Raw genomic sequence first — 23,737 nt, 5'->3', positions numbered from 1 at the left:
CACAGTCGCGGATAAGGCGCATACAGCACCAGAAGGAGCATGAGCGCCGCTCCTCTTACGCCTAGGTACCATCTTCGCCGGTCGCATGCCGCTGCGAAAAGCCTCGGAGATGAGTTCTCTGCCGCCGCAGCACGTTTCGTCGCCGTCACCGCTGCCACTGATCTTCCTTTTCGGCGCAACCTGCAAGTGGTTCGCGAACTGGAGGCGGCTATGGTGAGGATCGGAGGATGAAGGAGGAAAGAGGAATTTGTGGTTGTTGTTGCTGCTGCAGAGTTTCTCCAACGAAGTGACGCAGCACTCTTGCCAGTTGAGCTCGTTGAGATCGGCAATGGCGTCCTCCACCGTAAGAACCGCGAACGCTGAGACGACGCTACTGTGGAGCGTGGAGCGCGATAGGTTCACGAGATCGAGCGAGTTCACCGCGTCCACCAACACCTTCTGTGGAAAAATCACACAGAAGTTTCTCGAAGTTTTCAAGAACAGTTCCAGAGTTACAAGAAGCAACGTACACAATAATGTAATCGTGTTCTATCTTCTTTTTTATTTGAACTTAAAAATTAGCCGGTGTGTGAGTGAGTGAGTGAGTGAGTGAGTGAGTGTGTGTGTGTGTGAGAGAGAGAGAGGGAGAGGGAGAGAACCTTGGGAGCGTGGTGTATCTTCTTGAAGCCGTGAATGCGAATGATCTGAAGTAAGAAACAGAGAAGAAAACAGGTCGGAATGAAGATCGATTATGGAGAAATGGAAATCAGATCAAAATTGAAAAGTGAAAGCGAAACCTGATTGAGTTGACACATGGTGAGGTCGAGGGAATGGCGAGAGCGAAGGAAATGGATGTAATCGTCGAGGAGAAGCTTGTCATTCCTCACTGATCGCTTTTTTGTGGAGCTGGCGTTGTTCACCTGAGACTCCATGGCCATCAATGCTGCTTCTTGTGCCATTGAAGAATTTATTCAGAGAAGGAGAATCAGAAGAAGCGGGAATTTGTTTGATGATGAGTTCGTTGCGAATTTGTTATGGCGCGACCGCTCCCTCCTCTCACACTCGCCCTTCCCGTTTTGTAACTGTTCACGTGATGTGTGAGCTCAGTGTATGCTATGCTGAAAATTTATGGGGGCAAATTTAATACGTTTATTATTCATGATTTTAAATCCTAATCTATATAAAATAAAAAAATCCTAATCTATCAAAGGATTGACTTCAGGTCTTTTTATTAATCAATAATGTATTATGTTTCTGTCTGGAACGAGGTTCCCAGGTATAGACCGGTCGCAGCTCGGAGAGCACTAGAGGCGCTCTTCTCTTATGTACTGCGCCTTCATTTCTTCCTCGTCGTAGCAGCATGGAGAACCTCCAAAAAAGATTCCGACGTTCAAGTCAATTTACGATCAATAATAATATTCATATTAATAATGCTAATCCGAGATTTTGTGTGTTTCTGTGTGTCTATGTTTAGGTCATCTAAACAGGACTATTTATGTTTGAAAGATACGTATGTTACTGATTTGAGATTTTCACTACCTAATCCGAAGTGCGTCGCAGAGTTTTCTCTTAGTGCGGCATTATCTGATTTTGACCTAGTAGTTGATATGCTTGTATGGATACGGGCCAGCCAAAACGTAACATCGGTTCGATTATAAATGATATGAATCACAACCCCCTAGTATTTGACTTGCTAATGTCGGAAGCAAGTTGAGCTTTTGTCTTATGTGACCGACGTTATGCTTGTTTCACTTGCATCCAAACCCTCAAGCTCAACGTGGTGCCGACCTTCTTTATCTTAAAGTTTTTCACGTTTAACAAACAAGGCTCATTTATTGGTCTTGGGGTCATGAAGGGACGTTTGTAATAAATGTTAGTGGGGTCTATTATCGAGGCAATCATGGGTAGCAAGCTATTTGGTAATGCAAATAGTTTTCGTGATCTAACGATTAGGGATTGATGGTTATTAGTGGCTAAAAGAAGAGAGATTGAATCTTGGCCTCCTTTGTTGCTGAAAATCATTTTTGTATTATTACCAAAATTTTAAGAGATATTTTTACTTTTGCCTCCTGTTGAGAAATGAGACTCCCATTTTTGTCTCCTAAAACAGAATTAGAGTAGAGAGGAAGGAGTGACACACTGATATATCCTGGTTCAACTACTAAGTGCAATGTAGCTTACATTCAGTCTCCATCACAATTATGATGGAATTTCACTATTTTTTTCACAAGATTACAAACATTAATACTTTCCTAGGATCTACCCAATCCTATCTGAGACAAATCCACATTTTAACCCAATCTGAATTTGACTAGGACTCAACCTAGTTTTCAACAGTAAAGTGCTAACTCAACTTGCAAGGGAATCCCCACAAACCTTTTATTGGCTTTTTCTTACAAATCTTACCATGTTTACCTTTTTCAATGAGATTCAGATAGATTAAACTGAGAAAAAGAAATACAACATGTAAACCATGAAGGAGAAGAACTCAACCAGCTTAGGTTGCTATGAGAACCAAACCATGTGCTCTGTTCTACTCTGTTACCTTCAACCCTTGGTCGTTCACCCTTATTATAGAAGAGTGAAGCTTCCATGTTTGAATCAAGTTCAACCCAATGCTGACTTCTTCTCCAATCTTCAAAGCTTGTAGCGACTTGGTCAGAGAAAAGAGAGAGAAGTTCGAATCTGAGACATGCAACTTACCTTCTCTCTCATCCTTTTTTTTCTAGCTACATTGATCTTGACCGTTGAGCTTGACTTTGGCCCCAAGTTTTGTTTATGAGCGTAGATGAGCTTTTGACCATGTTTGACTCCACTGTCTCCATGGTAGCTTGATTTAAGCTTGAGGCTTGGTAGATTTATTCACGATTCCTTGGTGAAGCATAGAAATGGAAAGAACCCTTTTGACATTCTCAGACCAACAGAGAATAACTTCTTGGTTGTAGCTCTTCTTCTTTGTTAAATTTGGAAACACCCTTTTTGCCTTTTTTCATACCCTAGCTTCTGTAGTTTTCATTTTTTTCTTTCTTCTTCTTTGTTGGCTTTCGGTGGAAGCTAAGTGAGATTAAAATGAATTGAACTTGGAGTTCAAGTTTCTTAGAGTGTGGGTGTTGGTGACCAAATAGGGCTTGGAAGTGTTTTGGGCCGGGCCATCTTTGATTTTTATTTAGTTTAGAGGCCTATAATAAGATTTGGTTAGCTTGTAGTGAACTAAGATTTGTGTTAGGTGGGCTTGATGATTTGTTCCTTGGGCCAAGTTGTTTAATCTATTTTCCTCCACACTAAACCAAATACATTACACAAACAATTGATGATTACATAATAATGTTTGTTCATCATTTTCATTTAATTATTGATTTTTCAAACTCAACAATCTCTCTCTTGGTGAGAAATATTATTAAAATGAATTGAAAAAGATTAGGAAAAGAAACTTCCCTTTAAAGAATGATTCAAAGTAAAACTCCCCCTGTCCTTTGTTCACTAAGCTCCCTTTAAATATTTGCTTTGATCAACCTGATTTGAACAATTCATTCATAGAAATAATGCCAATATTCAAGATATATTCAAATAGTTTTTATTGTCTTAGGAAACTTGTTTGATCCAAAATTTCAACACCTCTTATCAAACCAATAACCTTGACAGGATCATAAAACAAAGCTAACGTTCAATAAATTTATATCCTAAAACAGAGCATGATTATAACCATTAAGATCACAAAATACCAAATATTAACCAATATGTATAGCCCATGGTGATGATCAAAATCAGAACAAAAATCAATTTCCTTCACATTTGAAACAGATTAGGTGGATACGGCCGTATTCACCCATTATGTTTCTATCTCAATTCATTTTTCACACACCACTTTCTCCCTCTTTTGTTATCAAGGAGAAAAACCTGCAAGTAAACACAACAGTAAACATAGCAAAATAGTAAAGCATGCATATCAGACAGAGTCAAACAGAGTTATTAAAGTTGTTATAGTCATCCAAAATAGAGTTCAAGAGAAACTAGAAAGCAGTTATTAGAGTTCAGTAAACAGAAGCAACAAAACATCAATCTTCAGTTGGCAGCAGGGAGCAATACTAAGCATTAGATTCCTCTTCCTCAACTTCCAAAACATCTTCATCTTTGTCTGACAATACCTGATCCTCATCAAGCAAGTCAAGATGCTTCAAAAATACTTCATTCCGATCATAGGATTTCATCAAGGATTTCTCATTTTGCAATGCATTTTTGCGCTGTTTTTTACTTGATCTGACCATTTGTTTGGTCATGAAAGTGAACTCTTGAAGGACATCCTTAACTATCCCAGAAATCAGATTTTTGTGTGAATCACAGGTACCATCTGCTGAGGGAGAGGAAAGGCTTTCATCCTCACTTTCATTTATGGCCGAAGCCTTAGCACTCTTGAGAATTTTGTCTTTAGCCTGTTTTGTTGCACCACCACCTTTGAGAGAAGATACTTTGTTTTCTATGGACTCATTACTTAAATCAATTGAAAAATATTCAAACAAGCAAGTTAAAAATATTTCATAAAGAAGAGAGCTATTTTTCTCACTTTTGACACAGTTCCACATATGGTGAATTATGAAGTAAGCAAATGAAATAGAAATAGCATTTAGAATGGCATAAAACTCTAAATAGTCACAAACGGTCACCCTTTGATAAGATCCGCTTTGAGGTATGATGATGTGTGTCAAAATGCGATGCAATTGAGCCCTTACAGGTCCTAGAATTTGTTGGTAAAAATAAAATTTGTTGGCTCCTATCTTAGTCGGTGCTTATTTTTTCAGTATATAGATGTGGGGTAAAGATCTTTTGCTTGCTTTATTGTTTTAGCATGTGTTATTGATGCTTGGTCTCGATAAGAAGTTATGAGATTAGAAATTCATCACTTCTCGCTTAATGCCGATTATTAATTAACTAATTAATTAATTGGATGTTTTTTTAATTGAGGATGAGGATTGAGGAGTATTATGGTTTGTTGAGAAAGAATGTTATTAATGTGTAGTTATAAACTTCTTTGGATATTGCGTGCATAATCATGTCATTTTAGTTGTTGTACTTATTTTAGTATTCTTTTGTTGTAATTGTATGGATTTAATTGAAGAAGAAAGTGATTGGAATTATCACTGAACTGTAAAATACAAAAGCCTACTTATACCTAACTATTATGGTGCTTATATAGGTACTCTAATTGTTAATAACTCTCATAACTAATTAATTAATCTCCATTTCAATGTGATTCTCGTTTCATAAATGAATGAATTGAACATCATTGATATCATATGGTTTATATAATTGTTCATTATTTTGTGTTGATTAAATAATCTACTACCATATTTTTTATATATATTTATTTATTGCTATGATTTATCTCAAAAAACAAGGTTCAAATAATGAAGAGAATGTGAATGGATCAAATGCAAGGAAAGAGAATTCTTTAATTATATGAAAAATGGTCCTAATTTTGTTGGATATGAAATCCCATGATGGGGAAGAAGTCAGTGAGATTATTAAGAATGATGAAGTTGCTACTGATGAGGTGGATTAGTCAATTAATCATTAAAGTGTTATAATAAGTTTATAAAATTAAATTTTAGGTATTTTTTGATGTCTTTTGTACTTTTTTTAAGAGATTTTATCCGATATTATATGTAATGGATAAATTACATCCTATTTTAATTTGTGTTGTTTGAATTAAAAACATATCTAATTATATATAATGTAAATTTTATGATTTAGATGTTTTGAATTATTTTTCCTTTGTAAATTGATTTTGTAATTATCAAAATTTTGGGATATGATTAATGTAAATTTTATGATTTAGATGTTTTGAATTATTTTTCCTTTGTAAATTGATTTTGTAATTATCAAAATTTTGGGATATGATTATGCTATAAAAAAATATAAAAAAAATTTGTAATTATCTATGGTCACGGTTTTAAGATGAGGTGACCATAGATAAGCTATGGTCACGGCAAAAAACTATGACCATAGATAAGGCTATGATCACAGTTTTAAGGAGGGGTGACCATAAATAAGCTATGGTCACGGTGAAAAACGTGACCATAAATAAGGCTATGGTCACGGTTTTAAGGTGGGGTGACCATAGAGGCTATGGTTACGACGAAAAACCGTGACCATAGTTAAGGCTATAGTCATGGTTTTAAGTAGGGTGACCATAGATAAGGCTATGGTCACGGTTTTAGGGAGGGGTGACCATAGAGGCTATGATCACGGTTTTAAGGAGGGGTGACCATAGAGGCTATGGTCACGGTTTTAAGGAGGGGTGACCATAGAGACTGTGGTCACGGTAAAAACTGTGACCATATATAAGGCTATAGTCACGCTGAAAAAACGTGGCCTAAAGTGTCAGAATTTGAAAATTGAAACCGTGACTATAGACCTATGGCTACGAGAGAATAGGCTGCGATAAAAAACAATGACCATAGGTCTAAAACCATGACCATAGATCTATGGTCACCTTTTTTATTAGCTATGGTCACAGTTTTTTACCGTGACCATAGGCCTTTTTTGTAGTGCGCTACGAACGTTCCTCTCCTCAAACAACAAAGCAAAAAAGCTCCATAAACCAAGATAAAGAAGTCTTGGAAACAACAGAAATAACCAAAAAGCACAAGAACAATTTCTTCGTGAAAGGAAAGAAAGGAAGCAGATTTATAGAAGCAAAGAAAGGAGAAGAAGAGCTAAAAAGGTCTATTTATAAGAGACAAATGAGTTAAATAGCTCCTTTACCCCTTTTCAAAAGGGTGTGAATCTCTGGATACAACTGTTGCACGTTATTCGACAGTTATTAAAGCTCCACTAATGTTCAAAAATTTAAAATACGTCAGGTAATACCGACAAGGTTGAAACCCGACGTCTAAAACAGAGGCCACGGAATGTTTGAGCCCGACCTATAAAAGGAATGGACTCAAGTAGGGGTACTATTCATACTTTGGCTCAACAGATAAAAGTCAGGCCCAATAACACAAAAATGCCCACCAATAAAGGTGGACTTTATGATAAGCCCGACCTCTTTAAGGAGGTCGGACACCAACATAGAGGTCCAGACCTACTTGACCTAACAAGTAACTGCCTCCTTAAATCTCTTTTATTATTTCTACCTCATTTAGAAAGTAGATCCCAACAAACTCTAAAGATAAAAGAAACGCTTATCTATCAGAAAATATGGAACTACTCCAATAAAGGTGGTTATATACTCTACTATAAATATATATTGGCATCCCCTAGGTATAACTCACGTTCTAACCTACTAAGAACCTGTCTAAAATCCTTGCTAACTTAAGCATCGGAATTTCTTATATGTACCATCCCCACCTCCTCACGAGAAACTCAGACAGACGGTACCTTGACACTAAAGAGGTCGAACGCTGCCCCACTAAAGAATCTGGACCTCACGTTCAAATCTAAATTAACGTTTTAAGTAACTCTCAAACTAATACTATTACTAAAAAATAGACACTGGAAAATCAGATTTAATCATGTGAATAGGGAAGCAAACAGATGCTCAGATTGATTAGCAAAGAGAAGCGTCATGTACAAAAGGGAGACAGAGTTTCTGGATACACCTCCAGCCGGTCTCAATAGCCCTTGTTGAATGATGTAAAAGAGGCTCCGTTACCCCTTCATGATTAAGCTTTGTAATTTCTCTTTGGACTTTTGCCCCATTGGAATACAATATATATAAAATAAATTATAAAATAAATATTAATAATTATTCAAACTCAATTATATTTTTAATGTAATTTGAAAATAGTAAAATATTTAGTTTTTTATAATTGTTAACCATTATTTTAGTTAGTTTTTAATATATATCTTGAACAAATAATTTAATCATATTTTATAAAATCTTTTATTCTCTTAATTGTTATTTTTATAATTGGATCCATTATCATAAGACAATTTTCATTTTGTTTCACAGAACTAGTGTTAATAAACTTTAATCGTAATATAATCTAGCGATTATATTAATAAATTTTTATAAATATATTTGTTTAACGTTGAATTGGATATATTAAGTATAACGTATAGTATCTGTTAATATTTTATATCATTAATTATTAACAAAAATTATTAATGAAGTGATGAAAGGACAAAAATAATTAATTTATAATTTTTAAAAAATTAATTTAATTGATAAATTAAAATCTTTCAAAAGACAAATTTAAAAAGTAACCTATCTTTCAAGATTTTGACTATTAAAACCCATAGAATTATTCTGAAAAAACTGATATCTTTAATTAACGTAATAACATATGTAGAGTTAATTGAATTTTAACATAAAATAGGCAGCATGCTACTGTTAAAGAGGCCTGTTAAACTAAAATATAAAATTCATTGAGTAGTCATAATCTCCAACTAATAGTTCATCGTTCTTTTAGGCTAATTAAATCACTGTTATTTCGAGGTTCGTCATTAGATCTTACTAATCTAAGTAGCTATATTATGATATATATATATAGACTAGCCGGCATAGGCACGTGAAACTCCAGAATTGAACAAAAACAAACATAAGAGCAAAAATAAACTAGAGACCTAAACCCCGAAGAACTATCCGAGGGTTTCCATTGATATATTTCACTACTCCCCCAAATCTTGTAATTTTTTTTATTCCCCACGAGTGCTATTGCAAATTTTAATAGCATCCAAATTTAGCATATAAATTCAGGTATATACATTCGTACCCTATCATCAAGTTTGGTATTCTAGGTCCGGAGCAATTACTTTCAGGCTTTTAGGCTTTAATTTGTGTGTGGGTCTTTTATGTTGTGGAAAGTCCTGCATGTGCATTATTCCACCACATTTATATATTTGACTTCGTTGATACCTTCACAGTTCACACTAACTCTCTTTCATGTGTGGGTCTATACAATATAAATTTCTAGCTGCTTAAAAACAGAAATAATTAAAACGACGAATAATTGATCTACAACTTATAAAGTTAAAATAATAAACAGAATGAAGTAGGGATCGGATAAAAAGAGAGGACACAGTTTATTTGCGGTGTTTCTATGCGTAAAAAGTACTCCAATGCTAAAATTAGTCCAGAAAATATTTCTCATAGAATTTTTCCAAGAACGAGTTTTGAACATATCTTATATATTCTATGAGAATCTTTTTAGTTTTTATAGTCGATAAATACTACGAGTTGTTTTATCTATTACCTATTTGTAGTATTAAAATAAGAAGACCACTCTAATAAAAATATTAAAAATCTTTTTTTTAATATTTATATGTATTATATTATTGTTGGACATTTTTATTAAATCGGTTAATAATTTATTTTTTAATAAACCAGAACAAAATCGATTTATTATAGCAACAATAATAAATCTAATTATCTGTTTTATAACTATTAGACCCAATTTGATCCGATCGAACTACATAATCAAAATCGAATATCTTTAAATTTTTTTTATAAAAAGACAAATATATCTCTGAACTTTTTGTTTACAGACATTTGAATTCCTAAAAATTTAAAAATACAATTAGATTCCTAAAAAAAATTGAATTTATTGCTATTGTTATAAAATAATCGGTTTTATTCTAATTTGTTAAAAAATTAAAAAATAACTAGTTCATTAATACGTCCAATAATAATATGATGACTTATTATAACATTCCATCTTCCTATCTGATTCTGATACTGGTATCGTTACAAAGGCAGTGCTAATCCATCAAAACGTGAATTTATGCCAATGCCAGCAATGGCTATTTCCATTTCATATAATTTCTTGATTTCAGTACATCACTGCTTCTCCTCTGTAGAAATTGCATAGATTAGGCTACCAATCTTCCATTAGATAGATGTTCCTTTTCGTTAGTAAATTTTCTTCAAGTTACATACACTCCAAAGTGACACGCATTTGTACGCTTATAATCTTGAAGCAGTCAATATGACCCACCTGATGATCAATATATTATTAACAAATGCATAAATCAAAAAGGCCTTTCTCTACTTTCATGTATGAGTTAGCTACTTTAATTTAACAAGAATCCAAAGCGCTTTATTTGTGTTTGAAGGTAACATTGAGGGCCATGGAGAGATCACGATGCAAGCTAGCTAGCCCTCCCTAACAATGCAACAAGACAATTAACTATGAGTCAAGAACACAGTACTACCATTAAGATCACGCCCCATCTTTTCTTTTCTTTTCTTTTCTTTTGCCTCTGCTTCCCCTTGGCAATGTCCTCTTGGACTTGGACACCCTCCACCAGCTACCATTTCTCTTTCTATCATCCCAACATTCGTCTTTCAATCATGCTCCTCAAAACATACAAATTAAATTTAGGTGTTTGCTATATTATCTAAAAGTGATGCTTAATTGTTCAAAAATATTAAATAATTAAAATTTAATTTAAAAGTATAAAAATTAATAAATTTTAAATATTTAAAATTTATTATAAGAGATAAATTAGATAAAAGTTAGACAATAAATAGAAGACACTATAGAATTTGATCTTAAATTTATTGTTATTTTTCTATTCAATTTTTGATGTTGTTTTTTATACCATAGTTGAGTTTTATATATACAACAACAATATTACATGAGATTGACTACATGAATTAGGCGAAATCATTGAGTCATATCATGTATCACGTCTCTAGTAAGACTATTTATACGTAAATCTCTCTTGATTATCTTATATATGGGATTCTTAGATCTTAAGTTCTTTAGTATTAAAAAAATAACTAACATCGGATTAATTCTTAACTAACTAATTAACCAACTAATTAATACAATAATATATATAATGTTAAAATTGAATTGTAGCTTAATTGTTTCTGTTAGACAACTATGAGGGAGAAGATGCATGATTATTATCAGAACGTGCATGCAATATGTTCGGAAAAAGCAAGTCAGAGAAAAATACATATAAAATGTTACTAATAATACTACTAGTGCTAGTTGTTAATTAGCTTTCCCATGTGCTTGTTAACCATAGCAGCGACAAAGAATGAAGCTTAAGATCTTTCTATTCACTGATGTATAGAATCATTTTCAAACAATAGCCTGAAGCCAGCAGCAACAAACAACAGTAGTAGCTACCATGGAATTTGGAGCAGGAAAAATAAACAAATAAACGACGTTAGCTATATCCACCGTGCATGCTAAATTATAGAAATTAATGTCAAGTGTGTAACCTGAATAAGAACAACCCTTAGTCAACAACCAGCAATAACACATGCTCATGCTCACCTATTACCATTAGCTGCTTCCTACTTATGCCTATATACCACAAACATTGATAAATCTTTTTTTTTTCACATTTTGTTAAACAAATATAATTTAGAAGAAAATCAGAACAACAACAAAGTCTTGTCCTATTAGGTGGGATCGGCTACATGAATCAAACGACACTATTATGCTCTCTGTTATGTATCATGTTTACAAAGAGACTGTTTACATGTAGATCTCGTTTGACTACTTCATAGATGGTCTTCTTAGGTCTTCTTCTACCTTTCGCCCTTTGTCCATCTTCCAACTCATTCACCCTCCTGACTGCATGTTCTATCAATCTTCTTCTCACATGTCCAAACTACCTAGGAATGTCAATGGTGCGGGACGGGGACGGGGGCGGGGAATACCTCCCTGCTCCCGTCTCCGCCCCCAGAATTAATTCTCATCCCCGCCCCGATCCCTGTCGTGGGGGGATAATTGTCCCCATCCCCATTCTCCGCGTTCCCCATATTTCCCGTGGGGCCCATTCCTCACCCCTTATGTTTAACATTCATATGATAATTATAATAAAAAAATATCAAAAAATAAAAAAAAAACTAGAAAATACTATTACAAATACACAAACATATCTTATCCAAGATTATAAGTCCACAAATACAACTTAGTAAATTATAATTCATAAAATAAAATCTTAAAATACAATTTCCATTCTAAAAAAAATAATAAGATATAGTCTTTAACATCAAGTGGAAACCGAAGAGAGTTGGGGTTGTGGGAGAGAACAACGTATGGTGCTGTGAGAGTTTTGGAGTTTGAATAAAGTGGAGATGGAAGAGAGCTGGGGCTGGGAACAGAGAGTAGATGGCGCAGCAAATAACACAGTGAGTAGGGAAGACTGAATAATAGGGTTAGGATTTTTTTAATACAAAGTGGAAATGGAAGAGAGTTAGGATTGGGAATAGAGAGTAGATGGCGCAGCAAATAACACAGTGAGTAGGGAAGACTGAATAATAGGATTAGGATTTTTTTAATTGGTGAAATTACTAAAAAACCCTATGTTAGAAATAAAGTAAGGTTATTTAAGAAATTTCAAATATTCGGAGAATTATCGGGGATGGGGCGGAGATCCCCGCTCGGATCCCCACGCCTGTCTTGGGGGAATTTTGCTCCCCATCCCCATCCCCACGGGGAAAATTCCCCACTATTGGGGCCCTATTCGGGGCAGTCCCCACGGGAATCCCCGCCTCCTGGGAATTTTTGACACCCCTAAAACCATCTGAGACGTGATTCAACCATCTTTTTCACAATGGGTGCTACTCCAATTCTCTCCCTTATATCTTCGTTCCTTATTTTATTCAACCGCGTATGACCATTCATTTATCTCAACATCTTCATTTCTGTGGAAATCTGTATCTTAGCAACTTGGTGAATAATGAAATGATGAATAATAATGCAATTTGGTGGGTAAATCATGCCAAATGTAGACTTAAATTACTTTACTTTTCGTCTTTCTTGAGTGTCCTTTCAATATTTTCATCTTCTTGTACTCAATTGCGTACATTTCTTATTAGTTGTACTGTACTGAATACTGATCCAATTATTCACTCAAAAAAGTACATTCAGATAGCCAACAGTGACCATGACCAAATCTTAGCTTGTTTTGGAGATCAAAAGTATTCATGAACAGTTTACAATTATTTCACATCAGGGATTGGCTTACAGCAAATAAACACAGGCCAAAAAAGAATTTGAGCACATCGATGATGCCACTGAGACCAAACCATATAGGAGCACATTATGGGGATGCCACGTGGCAAACCGTAATTCAAGGAACCATTCTGATCCCTTATGGCTATGATTTATGAATATGAATATGAATGTTTTTCTTTTTCCCCATTGATTATTCCTGTTGCTGTTCCACATCATAATCATCATCATCATCATCAAGTTTGACCTCCTTCTACGTACCTCCCTGACTCCACAACCCAACTCTCAGAGAAGGGAACACCATCATGAAGGTCATTGCATGCATTTCTACTAATCACTTTGTGTTCAATTTTTATCCTATTCTTGATCATGTTATCTATCATCGCAGATATTCAACTGGGTGCATAAAAGATTTCATCATAGCACCACTCTCAAGGGTAAGGTTCATCAAGCCTAATTCTCTCTGTAAACTTTTTTTCTTTTTTGTGTGTGTTGCTTAATAATTAGCTTTTACTCATCAGATGGGTTTGCTTCCAACATGAAAAACATTGAACCTACGAGAAGCAATAATGAGGATAGTGAAGGAATGATGAAACAAGTAGCTTTGGCTGAATTGTTTGGTGGTTGGAAAGATGGGATTCTAACCATTGGCACTCTTGGCTGTGATCCATTGATGAACTCCTACAGCCAAAACAAACAGTACTACGCACTTGAAAGCGAAGAAGACCAGGAAGAAGAGGAAGAACAAGAAGATGAGGAGAACTATAACGGTGAAGATGATAATGAAGTGAACCCATTGATGCAGAGCACATTCGAAGAAGTGAAGAAAGTTGATGAGACTGATGAGAATAGTATTGAGGAAATGGAAAAGAAGAAGAAAGGGGAAAGGATCACATTAGCAGACTTGTTCTTAGCGGATTCAGATGTGAAGATGGAGGGTGCAAAATCCAAAGATGAAAAACAAAGTAGTATCATGAAAGGAAAGCATCATAATCATGCTCATATGCATGCACTGTCTTTCACCAAGAAGCTCATTCCCCGTGGTCTTAACAAGGATAACCTACACCCAATTCAAGATATCAAGAAAGTAAGTGTCATCTTCTTCCTCTTGTTTTTGAATTCTTCAAGAATTGAATTAAGTGATTTTATTTGGGCAGTTGATGAAGAAAATGTTAAAGAGAAAAATCCATCCGGAGCTGCTGGATGTTAAGAATCCCAAAACCAGTGACACCAACGACACAGCTTCTTTGCTTCTAATTTAAGCCAATAACATAGCTGGTTAGCCTCAAATTCTCCCTAGCTAGCTTTCTCATTTTATCTTATTAAACTACTCTTCTACCTTAGTCTATGACAACAATAAAAAAGTCTCGTGATCCACAAATTCAACCCAACAGAACACATAAATTCAATTACAATGTCACATGGCCACGAGACTTCTTTATTATTGTCATAGGCTAAAGTGGAAGAGTAGTTTAATATATCTATTTTCCTTTTTAACATGAAAGCCTTCAATTCGTTCACATAGATAATTATAATGTCTTAGCAGCTTTGATTTGATATCTCTTCATCTTGATCTTAATGCAGAGGCTGGCGAGTTGTTAAGCTCTGGAACTTGTCTCTGTTTATCTGAAAATACCAAGTAATTTAGTTTATGACAAGTTAAATATATATGCTTCAGGTTTTGCTTTTGTGTACTTTATGAACAATGGAATTGAATCATGTGATCTTCTTTTGTGCTCTTCCTCCACTTGTATTCGTTGGAATCGATGTGTCTAAACTCGAATCCAGTCATCATTGTTTTCAGTCGTTGTGGGATTTTATTTCCGATCATTATTTTTGTGACTTCTTTTTTTATTGGAAGCCATCTTTTACTTTGTTTTTATAAAAATATATATATATGATTATGATAACTTTTGAACATTAACAACTTTTTAAAATGAATAAATAATAATATTGAAGATTTGAAGTCACTCTAAACATTCTTATTAGTGTTTTAAAAATGATAACATTTTATAAACTCAAATCAAAATTTGAAATTGTACATATAATTCATTGAAAATTAAAACTTTGACATTTTAAATGTTTAACAAGTATAAACACTTATAAGTGTTAGACAAGTTGCTAGAAATTAGATCATATATCTTTTTTGTAGGAGTAAGCATGGATCGGATTATATCCTCAAATTTGTAGTATTTATACGCATTTGATTTGCAATTTACAGATATGATTTGATTCATATTCTAATTGGATCAGATCGTATCGTGAATATCGCATTTATATTTGCAAATCCACACTAAATAATAAAAAAATAAAAAAATATATGTTGTATTTGTATTTTATTGCAATTAATAATTATTATTTATATAGTGTATTATTTTACTTTTGTTATTTAAGAAAAGTTAGTTTAATAATATTTTAGGAGTAAACCGTTTAAAAAAATGAAAGAAGTTTTATTAGAGTGAAAAATTGAATTTTGTTGACATTTTTATTATAGAAATAAGCTTTTCTAATATAATTTTATTTTGCGGATATGTCTTATATACGCTCTGAGTATAAAAAGTACGGATATTGGATCCAATCCGATTTGATGAGTTTAATTTATTGTGGATCAAACAAAGATTTTGGCTATATCCAATCCAATCTGTGAACACTCCTTATCTTTTGGGCATTGATAGCATTTTGCTTAGATTCTGATTTATTGACCTCGATAGAAAGTATCAACCAAACTTATATAAAGATTTTAATTTGCGGAATAGATACGATTCCTCTTAGAATTCGACCTTGAGATTTATCAACTATAGGTAACAAAATAAATTTTACAAGCAGTGGATTAGAAAATGTAAACTTTGTATTATTGATTAATAACAAATTTTTTTTAAATGTAAATAGAAATAAACTCAAATATGAACAGAAACAAAATTAAAATTAAAATTAGAAAGAAATACTTGAATACTAGACCATAAATAAAGAACATAATTTAAAGAATTAAAACACAAACTGAAAATAAAATGAACAATAAAAAAAGATAGCCCCCAAATTCACATGCACTTTCTATGTTCTTTCGTAGTGTCAATGTGACTAGAAAATTTTTTGGAGTTTTGGTATGATTATTTGATATGATAATATATATTATATCAAGAGATAAAGAGAATTAGATAGAAATAAGAAAGAATAGAATAAAAATTTTTAGAATTAGGGCAAGAGAGGAATTAGAGTTTTCAATTACGTCAAGTATATCCACACTATTACATTTTATTCTTATTTATAGCATGATTTTTTAAGTGAGCTATAAGTTCAATACTAATCCTAACATTACCTTTTTCTTCAAAACAATCTTGTCTTCAAGGTTACAAAAAATATAAATTCTAATTAAAAATATAAATGTGAATTACAATTAGAAAAAGAAATTATGAATCCTAAAATATTTTTTGTGTTACTGCTCAAAAAATAAAAATTTACCACCAAGATCCCATTGTTTAAAAACATTTAGATCCATTAAAATATCAAAATTTTTTTTTGAAAATTAGCCCAATAGCTAACCCACCTTACAAAAATGAAGTTGCACTGAACACACCAACTAGAGGCCCAACCCATAAGGAAGGGGGCAATTCCTTCCCCTCTTTTTCATGGAGGAATTAGCATCTGCGGCGCTTTCGGTCTCCCTCCAGTGCACCCGGCACCGCTGTCCTTCCTCTGTCTTTCTTTTTCGCTATTCGCTACGGTGTTATCTCGACCTCTTCCAAAGTCGTCGCTTGCTACTGCAAGCCATCACTGTTTCGTCCTCCCTTGTGATCCAACTAGAAAATAGCCACTATGAGTGGTGGTGGATTAGCCACAATCAGAGAGACTTGAAACTCTTGTTTACTGAAAAATTGTGGAGTTATAAAGGATTATGCACTAGAACGGTTAGGAGTTGATGTGTTATTGGATATGTGTTTGTTCTAATTTATGTATGCAGCTGTTTTTTCTGTGAAATTGGTAGATATATTTGTTGGAAATAATACACCATTCCCCCTTGAGAAAATACCTTTGACAGAAAAGAAAAATCAGATACAAGTTTAAAGTGTTTCCGACTGGTGCAAAAACAAATGGAGAACTTAGCCTCATATTTATAGCCTAGGTCACCCACTCCATTTGCTATCCTAAGCAATGTGGGACTAATTCAACCAAATCCTAACAATCTCCACCTTAATTGAAATAGTCACACATCTTCAGCTTCCATTGTCAACATCGACAATTCTTTGCTGCCATTGTCTATACCGACAATCATAGTTCAGAGAACTATCATACTCCACCATGAAAGTATACTCACTTGGAATTAGACCACTCCAAGCATTTCGCCTTGGTACAAATCGAAACCTTGCTGAAAATTCATGATGCAACTTCCAAATTGGCTTTTCCTGGAAGTTCTTCAGCCATCGACCTAACTCCGCCACACACCTTGCATCTCAACGTCAACCAATGCCCGTGTGCAGTTGTGGACCCGATTGCCACAACTTATCCTTATCCATGGTAGTGCGTTAATACCATGAGAATAATTCTTGTCTTCTAGAGAATATCATCTTCTCTCATAGAGAGAGCAACCAGAGATCTCCTTCAACGCCTTGTGCAAACCTGATTGTATCAACACATCCTTGACTTGTATTTGCCACAAGCCAAAATTGATTCTTCCATCAAATTTCTCTATTTCAAGCTTCACAGCACTTGAATATCCTAACATTGTTGCAACCGTATACTGGAATAGTATAACTCAATTGTAGACCGTGTACTAGGAAGGGTCCCCGGGAAAGAGAGGTGGGTCACAATAGACACACTTAAATACCAGGTCTTTCCTTAGCCAGAACCTTTCCAAACTGCACTCTCACAGTATCACACTGCCTTCCAGCAACAACAACAGCAACCAAAGATCAACCTCAAGCCACAGGACGAAATTCTTTTCTGATGTGGAAGGTCAGACTAGGCTGCAATCACAGAGCATACTAAGAATAAATCCCACCGAACCGAAGCTCTGATACCACTTGTTGGAAATAATACACCATTCCCCCTTGAGAAAATACCTTTGACAGAGAAATAAAATAGACACAATCACAACACAAGAATTTAACGTGGAAACTCCAATTATCGGAGAAAAAATCACGGCCGTTGTCAAATGACAACCAGAGAATATCACTATGTGAAAATTGTTACAACACATAAACTTCTTTCTCTCTAACACCGGCACCCCAATACACCCACACTCTCTCAAAGCAAATATCTAACTATATTTGGTGGATGTCACCAAATTAAGGGAAAGTTCTGTCGAAATTTCTTTTAAATTGTTTAAAACATGTTTGGTTTATGAGAAAACGATAATCAGATTTGGTGAGAAGTTCTAATTATATGAGACATGGATAGGGAAAATCAAATTTTTAAAAAATTTTAATAAGTTGTGTTATTGGTTGAATTTTAGGGTGTTTGTTGTAAGATGATTCCAAGTCATCGTTTATGAATGTATGATAAGCATAACAGTGGATGAGGGGGTTTAAAACCTGAATTCTTTGAGGGGGTTGACACCTTTATTGTGTATATCTTCAACATGGAACCGTTTATGTCTCAAAGGGTATCTAAGTGTCCGTGCTATAAGTGTCGGCTAACTAAATGGTTAGGACCTTCGGATATAACACTTCACCTCTACCGTAATGGGTTCATTGATGGGTATTGGATGTGGATAGAATACAAAAAAATTAATAAGCAGAGAATTAATTAGTCTGCCTCGAATTTCAATAGGTCTGGAAATTTTATGATGTCATGGAATACTTAGCAATTCACATACCGTACAAAGTAAGAGTATGTAGGCCAATCTAATTTAGGTGGATGTACCCATTTGAGATTATGATTGGATCATTCAAGTACACCGTGAAGAACAAAGCTCAGATCGAGGGTATTATCTATGAAGCATTCCTAGCTAAAGAAACATCCGCATTTTACTCCTTCTATTTTGAGGCTCATGTTGAGTCACATAGAATAAGAGTTGAAAGGAATGATGATAGGCGAGAATCCTTGTCAGTTGGACCAACCTATCCACCAATATTTGTTCCGAAAGGAGTTGCAATGGGTGCAGGTAGTGAATATTGGTTAGAGAAAAAAGAAATCGATGCCGCACATCTTAATGTGTTGCTTAACTGTGACTAGGTTTCATCCTACTTGATGTGAGTTTTTAAGTCTTCATATGTCCTATATTTAATAAAATACTATCTTAGTCATCTAATTAAAACATCCGTACACTGAACTTTTCTTATTTATCCTATTATATCATAGGTTATTCCAAGAAACAAATCTTGATACATTACTGAACAATTTCACCCCTTGGTTCAGAGAATACGTCAGAATGCATCTAGCTGACATAACAGATTGGAAACTAGTTGCACTTAGTTAGGGCCTAATGAATAAGGGCACAAGCTATCCGATATACAATGTTAATGGATATCGGTTCCATTCATTATAATAGTCGGTTGAAAAGAAAATAGATAACACCAAAGTCTGGGCTCATGGGGATTCAAGCGGTGGTCATTCTCATTGGTATGGTGTGCTGCACAATATAATTCAACTAAAGTATTTTTGTTTCACTACATACAAGGTGTGCATGTTTAAATGTCAATGGTATGATCCAAGTTCGCGACAAGGAACACGAAAGCACAAGGACTACAATATCACTGAAGTAAATGTGACCAGAAAATATAGGCACTATGATCCTTTTATTCTATCTCAAATTACACGACAAGTATATTATTTGCCTTACCCTTAGACCGGCTGTTATGGATGATGACACATTACCACTGGACGACGACAATCTTCAAAAAGAAGAAGAAGAAGACGAGTTTGATGATCAAAAAATTACCTTAGAAGAGGAGGATGATGAACCAGAGAAAGAAGATGATGAATCTAAATAAGATTAATCTGAATATAGTTCTATCATATGTATTTTGTTATCAAACTTTCATTTCGTGTTTAGATTTTGTATATTTGATATTTTATATCTAACATAAATTACTGTTATAAGATAAAATACTAATTTATTCTTTATTAATAAAAAAATTGACGCTACCAGCAGATTTACCAACGAAAAATTTCGACAGTAGCGATCATCAGGGTTTTTTTAAAAAATAAAAAAACACAATTTTTCGTCGAATTTACCATTGAAAAAATTTGACGGTACAGTGGTGCGAGACTCAACTTATGGAGCCAACGTTACCATCGAATTTTTTTAGACGGTAGCGTTCATTGGATTTTCGTCTCTAAACCATTAAAATCCGCAGCTAAATCCATTGCAAGTTACCAGTGGACAGTAAAACATGCTAGTAAACATTTACCCGCGAGGTTTATACCGTCGGATTTAATCCGACGGGAATAAAGTTACTGGTGGATTCTTTTTGTATTTTCGCTGATAAATGCGACGGTACTCAATATTTTTTTTTGTAGTGCTGATTGCGTTGTCGCCAGAACCGAAACCTTGTCAGATCGACGATCAGTCTCTCGACGACCTCCTAAAAATGTGGAGCTTTCGAGTTCCTCTGGTATTCCACAGCTTTCAAGCACAGTGAATTCAGCAATAACCATTTGCACCATCTAACATTGGAAGAGCATCATGTCAAGGAATGTGACTTGAATCCAAATCACCAAAGAAAGAGGTGATGTCGTTGGCATGGAGCTCAATAAAAACATCATTTAATATGATATTGTATCAAGAGATAGAGAGAATTGAATAGAAATAAGAGAGAATAGAATAAAGATCTCTAGAATTAAAGCCAAGAGGGGAATTAGAATTTTCAATTACATTATAAATACCCATACTATCACATTTTATTCCTATTTATAACATAATTCTCTAAGTTAACTATAGGCCAATACCAATTCTAATGCTTGAACTTGATCTCCAAGATATTATCTCACATAACATATAATACTCTTGAAGCTCAAGTAAGTCATCCATATTTTGGGAGCAGCTATTTTTTTTTCTTTTGAAGCTTTATCATTTCTACTCATGTTTATGGTAGTTACTGATTTGGATCAATACATAATTAAACACGAAACAATGTTAGAGGATCAGCATTTTTATTATTTTTGAGTAACAATTAACTAGTAATATTTAAAAGTATTGATAAAAAATATAGTATTGAATTATTGAACTTAAGATATTTAGACTACTAACTAAAATTATTGACTAATATAAATTAAAATTACGGGTACTTGAACTTTTCTCTTAAAGACTTAAACACATTTTAATTGTGATTTGTTTGCATTTCGATTACCCCAACCTTTTTGTTTAGAATTTTGTTAAGTGCTTTTATTAAATAGTCTTCACATGATACTAAACTAGCTTTTACTCTTATCGAAACTCCTCTTTTAAGTCTAATATCACAATTGATAGATCACTTTGTACTAAGCATCAACTTATTCTGTGAATTCTTTTCATAAAACACTTCAATTAATCTTTCGACTCTTACCAGTTTACTTTGTCGAAATAAAATCTTTTTGGCCATGGTATGAACATTAATACTTTTATTTTGACTTTTATTCTTCAACGCTCAACATAACACGCTTATATCGAGAACGATCTTAATTTTGAATTTAGATTCTCTGCATTTTAAATTTTATTTAAGAAGTAAAATATGAACTATTACTATTTAATAAGTAGAATAAAAAAAATTATGAAAGAGAAAACATTTAATGAAAAATTTCACTTTATCTTTTAAAATAAAAATCTAAAATTTAGAATATTTAAATTTCTTAATTTCAACTCTTACTCAAGAGCTTCTTTTCTATTCAGACTCTATATTTGATCTAACGTGTTCAAGCTTTGCTCAAATTCAAATTCGTACCAATAGATGATTAGAAAATCATAATAATAAGAAAAAACTTAAAAAAAATAAATATTTTAGATTACTAAGATGAATACAAAAAATCAAACGATTTTATATTTTTATCTCGCTTCTTGAAATATAAGAGTGAATATTTTAATTGTATTCTTCAATTATCATAATTAAGTCTGATATTTGTGAAATAAATATAAATTTAATTTCTCTTGCATGTGAATTGAAAAATGGGAAATGATAACGAATCAAGATTTTAAATAGAAAAAAAAATAGTTAGTTTAAATAAAGGACAAATTCAAAAAAAACATATTGATCATCTAACATTTTTAATAAAATTAAAATGTTGTATATTTCTCAAAAACACTAGCTATCTAAATCTTTGAAATTTTTGCTCACAATAATGTATTTTAATTAAGAAAAATATTAGAAGGCTATTAAAATTTATTATTTTTTATCATTATTTTACTATCAATTCAATGTTTTTAGAATAATTTTTTTAGTCTAATAATTTAATAATATATATATCTTATACTTTTAAATATTAATATCTAATTAATTATCAAAAATAATAAATTCTCACGATAATCATCACACAATCTACTTCTAAGTTCTAATTAATTTAAGCAACATTCTTCAATTGGTGAAAACTCAGGTGCAGTCGACTTCACGTGAAGTTGATACTTGAGAGTCGTTAGGTAATTTAACTGATTTGACTAAATTTTCATCTAACGACTCTCAAATATCAACTTCACGTAAAATTGACTTCACCTGAGTTTTCACCTCTTCAATTATATCATTTTGAGGCACTCGCAGTTCATATATACTAATACAACAGTTTTCGATGAACGAACCTGAGCAAATTGATGTATCCGAATTCCAAAATTTTTGCGGTATTTCCAAATTACAAACTTTTGGGGGTCAATATTTTTTTATTAATTGTAGTCCGTCTTTAGTCGACACACGTATTAAATTATATTTAATAAATAAATTTTATTAATTTATATGTATAAATTTTAATAAATATAAATATAAAATATATATTAATTTATGTGTATAAATTAAGATAATTATATATATAAAAATTATATATTTTATGTATATAATAAATATCTATAATATAGATATAAATTTTTATTAATTAAATGTTAATTTAAAATAATCATATTTGCGGTCATATAATATATTATTTATAAATTAAAATATTTATTGTGACATGCCTGACTCGTGTATGCCACAGGTTTGATGTTTGAAATAGTAGTATAATACTGATAGGAAAAAATCTTCAGAGATTATTAATTTATTAATAAAGCGGTAGAATAATATTTTAAACTTTTTAAATTTATAAGATTTATTATTTGTAAATTATTAATAATTAAAATATTACTTTATTATTTTATCATCTTTTTTGTTTTAGGAAAGCTTGATCCGTATTAATAAAATTTCAACAAGCAAGTAGTTGGTGCGGCTATTGGCTAATAAACAAAAAGAAAATTGACTAGTAATAATTTCATTTCTATTCATTTTTTATTTTTTTCCCAGTTCCAATAATAATTAACTAAAGAAAAAATAGTTACCCCGCTCGGTACAATGTACATTGGCAAATGAATTAATTTGGTTGTGATTTCGTTTCCGATACACATTAATGGAGTAATTAATGGTTAATGGTGGGTGCGGAAAGAAAGAGAATGCGTCTAAAATTGTAAGCAATCTAGTCCACAGTCACTTTTTATAAATTATTCGATTTTAGCAAATAAAAAATAAAATCTGTAATAGAAAAAAGAATATTAGTAAACTTTAATAAATATAGAATATATTAATTCGTAAATAAATATATTTTAATATATAATATTTTAAATAATAAATATAACATTTTTTTGAATAAATATAAAACATATAAATTCACAAAATATAAATGATTTTTTGTTCGTTAAGATCAATTATGATGTAGTAAAATTTTTATAAGATAAAAAATTCATATTAAAATGA

The 23,737-nt window shown here is 32.9% G+C and overlaps 2 protein-coding genes across 2 annotated transcripts in view; one reads left to right on the top strand and one right to left on the bottom strand.

Annotated features, from left to right (window-relative positions):
• Positions 1-1,133, bottom strand: part of LOC107491771 (uncharacterized) — a 4,580-nt gene extending 3,447 nt beyond the window's left edge. Inside the window, exons 1-3 of the mRNA XM_052262717.1 lie at positions 777-1,133; positions 639-683; positions 4-438 (exon numbers count right to left, since the gene is read on the bottom strand). Coding sequence (XP_052118677.1) covers positions 4-438; positions 639-683; positions 777-938 — 642 coding nt within the window. The 5' untranslated portion in view covers positions 939-1,133. The remainder of the gene's footprint in view (positions 1-3; positions 439-638; positions 684-776) is intronic.
• Positions 1,134-12,962: 11,829 nt separating this feature from the next.
• Positions 12,963-14,658, top strand: LOC107491834 (protein TILLER ANGLE CONTROL 1). The gene is made up of 5 exons (XM_016112752.3): positions 12,963-13,210; positions 13,288-13,336; positions 13,421-13,986; positions 14,057-14,177; positions 14,484-14,658. Exons 1-4 carry the CDS (start codon positions 13,205-13,207, stop codon positions 14,159-14,161), a joined length of 726 nt encoding a protein of 241 aa, XP_015968238.1. The 5' UTR covers positions 12,963-13,204; the 3' UTR covers positions 14,162-14,177; positions 14,484-14,658.
• Positions 14,659-23,737: the final 9,079 nt, after the last annotated feature.

The sequence above is a fragment of the Arachis duranensis genome, chromosome 6 (genome assembly GCF_000817695.3).
Source record: "Arachis duranensis cultivar V14167 chromosome 6, aradu.V14167.gnm2.J7QH, whole genome shotgun sequence".
NCBI lineage: Eukaryota > Viridiplantae > Streptophyta > Magnoliopsida > Fabales > Fabaceae > Arachis > Arachis duranensis.
Note: the sequence above shows the minus strand (reverse complement) of the source record. Positions and strands in the feature narration are given on the sequence as shown.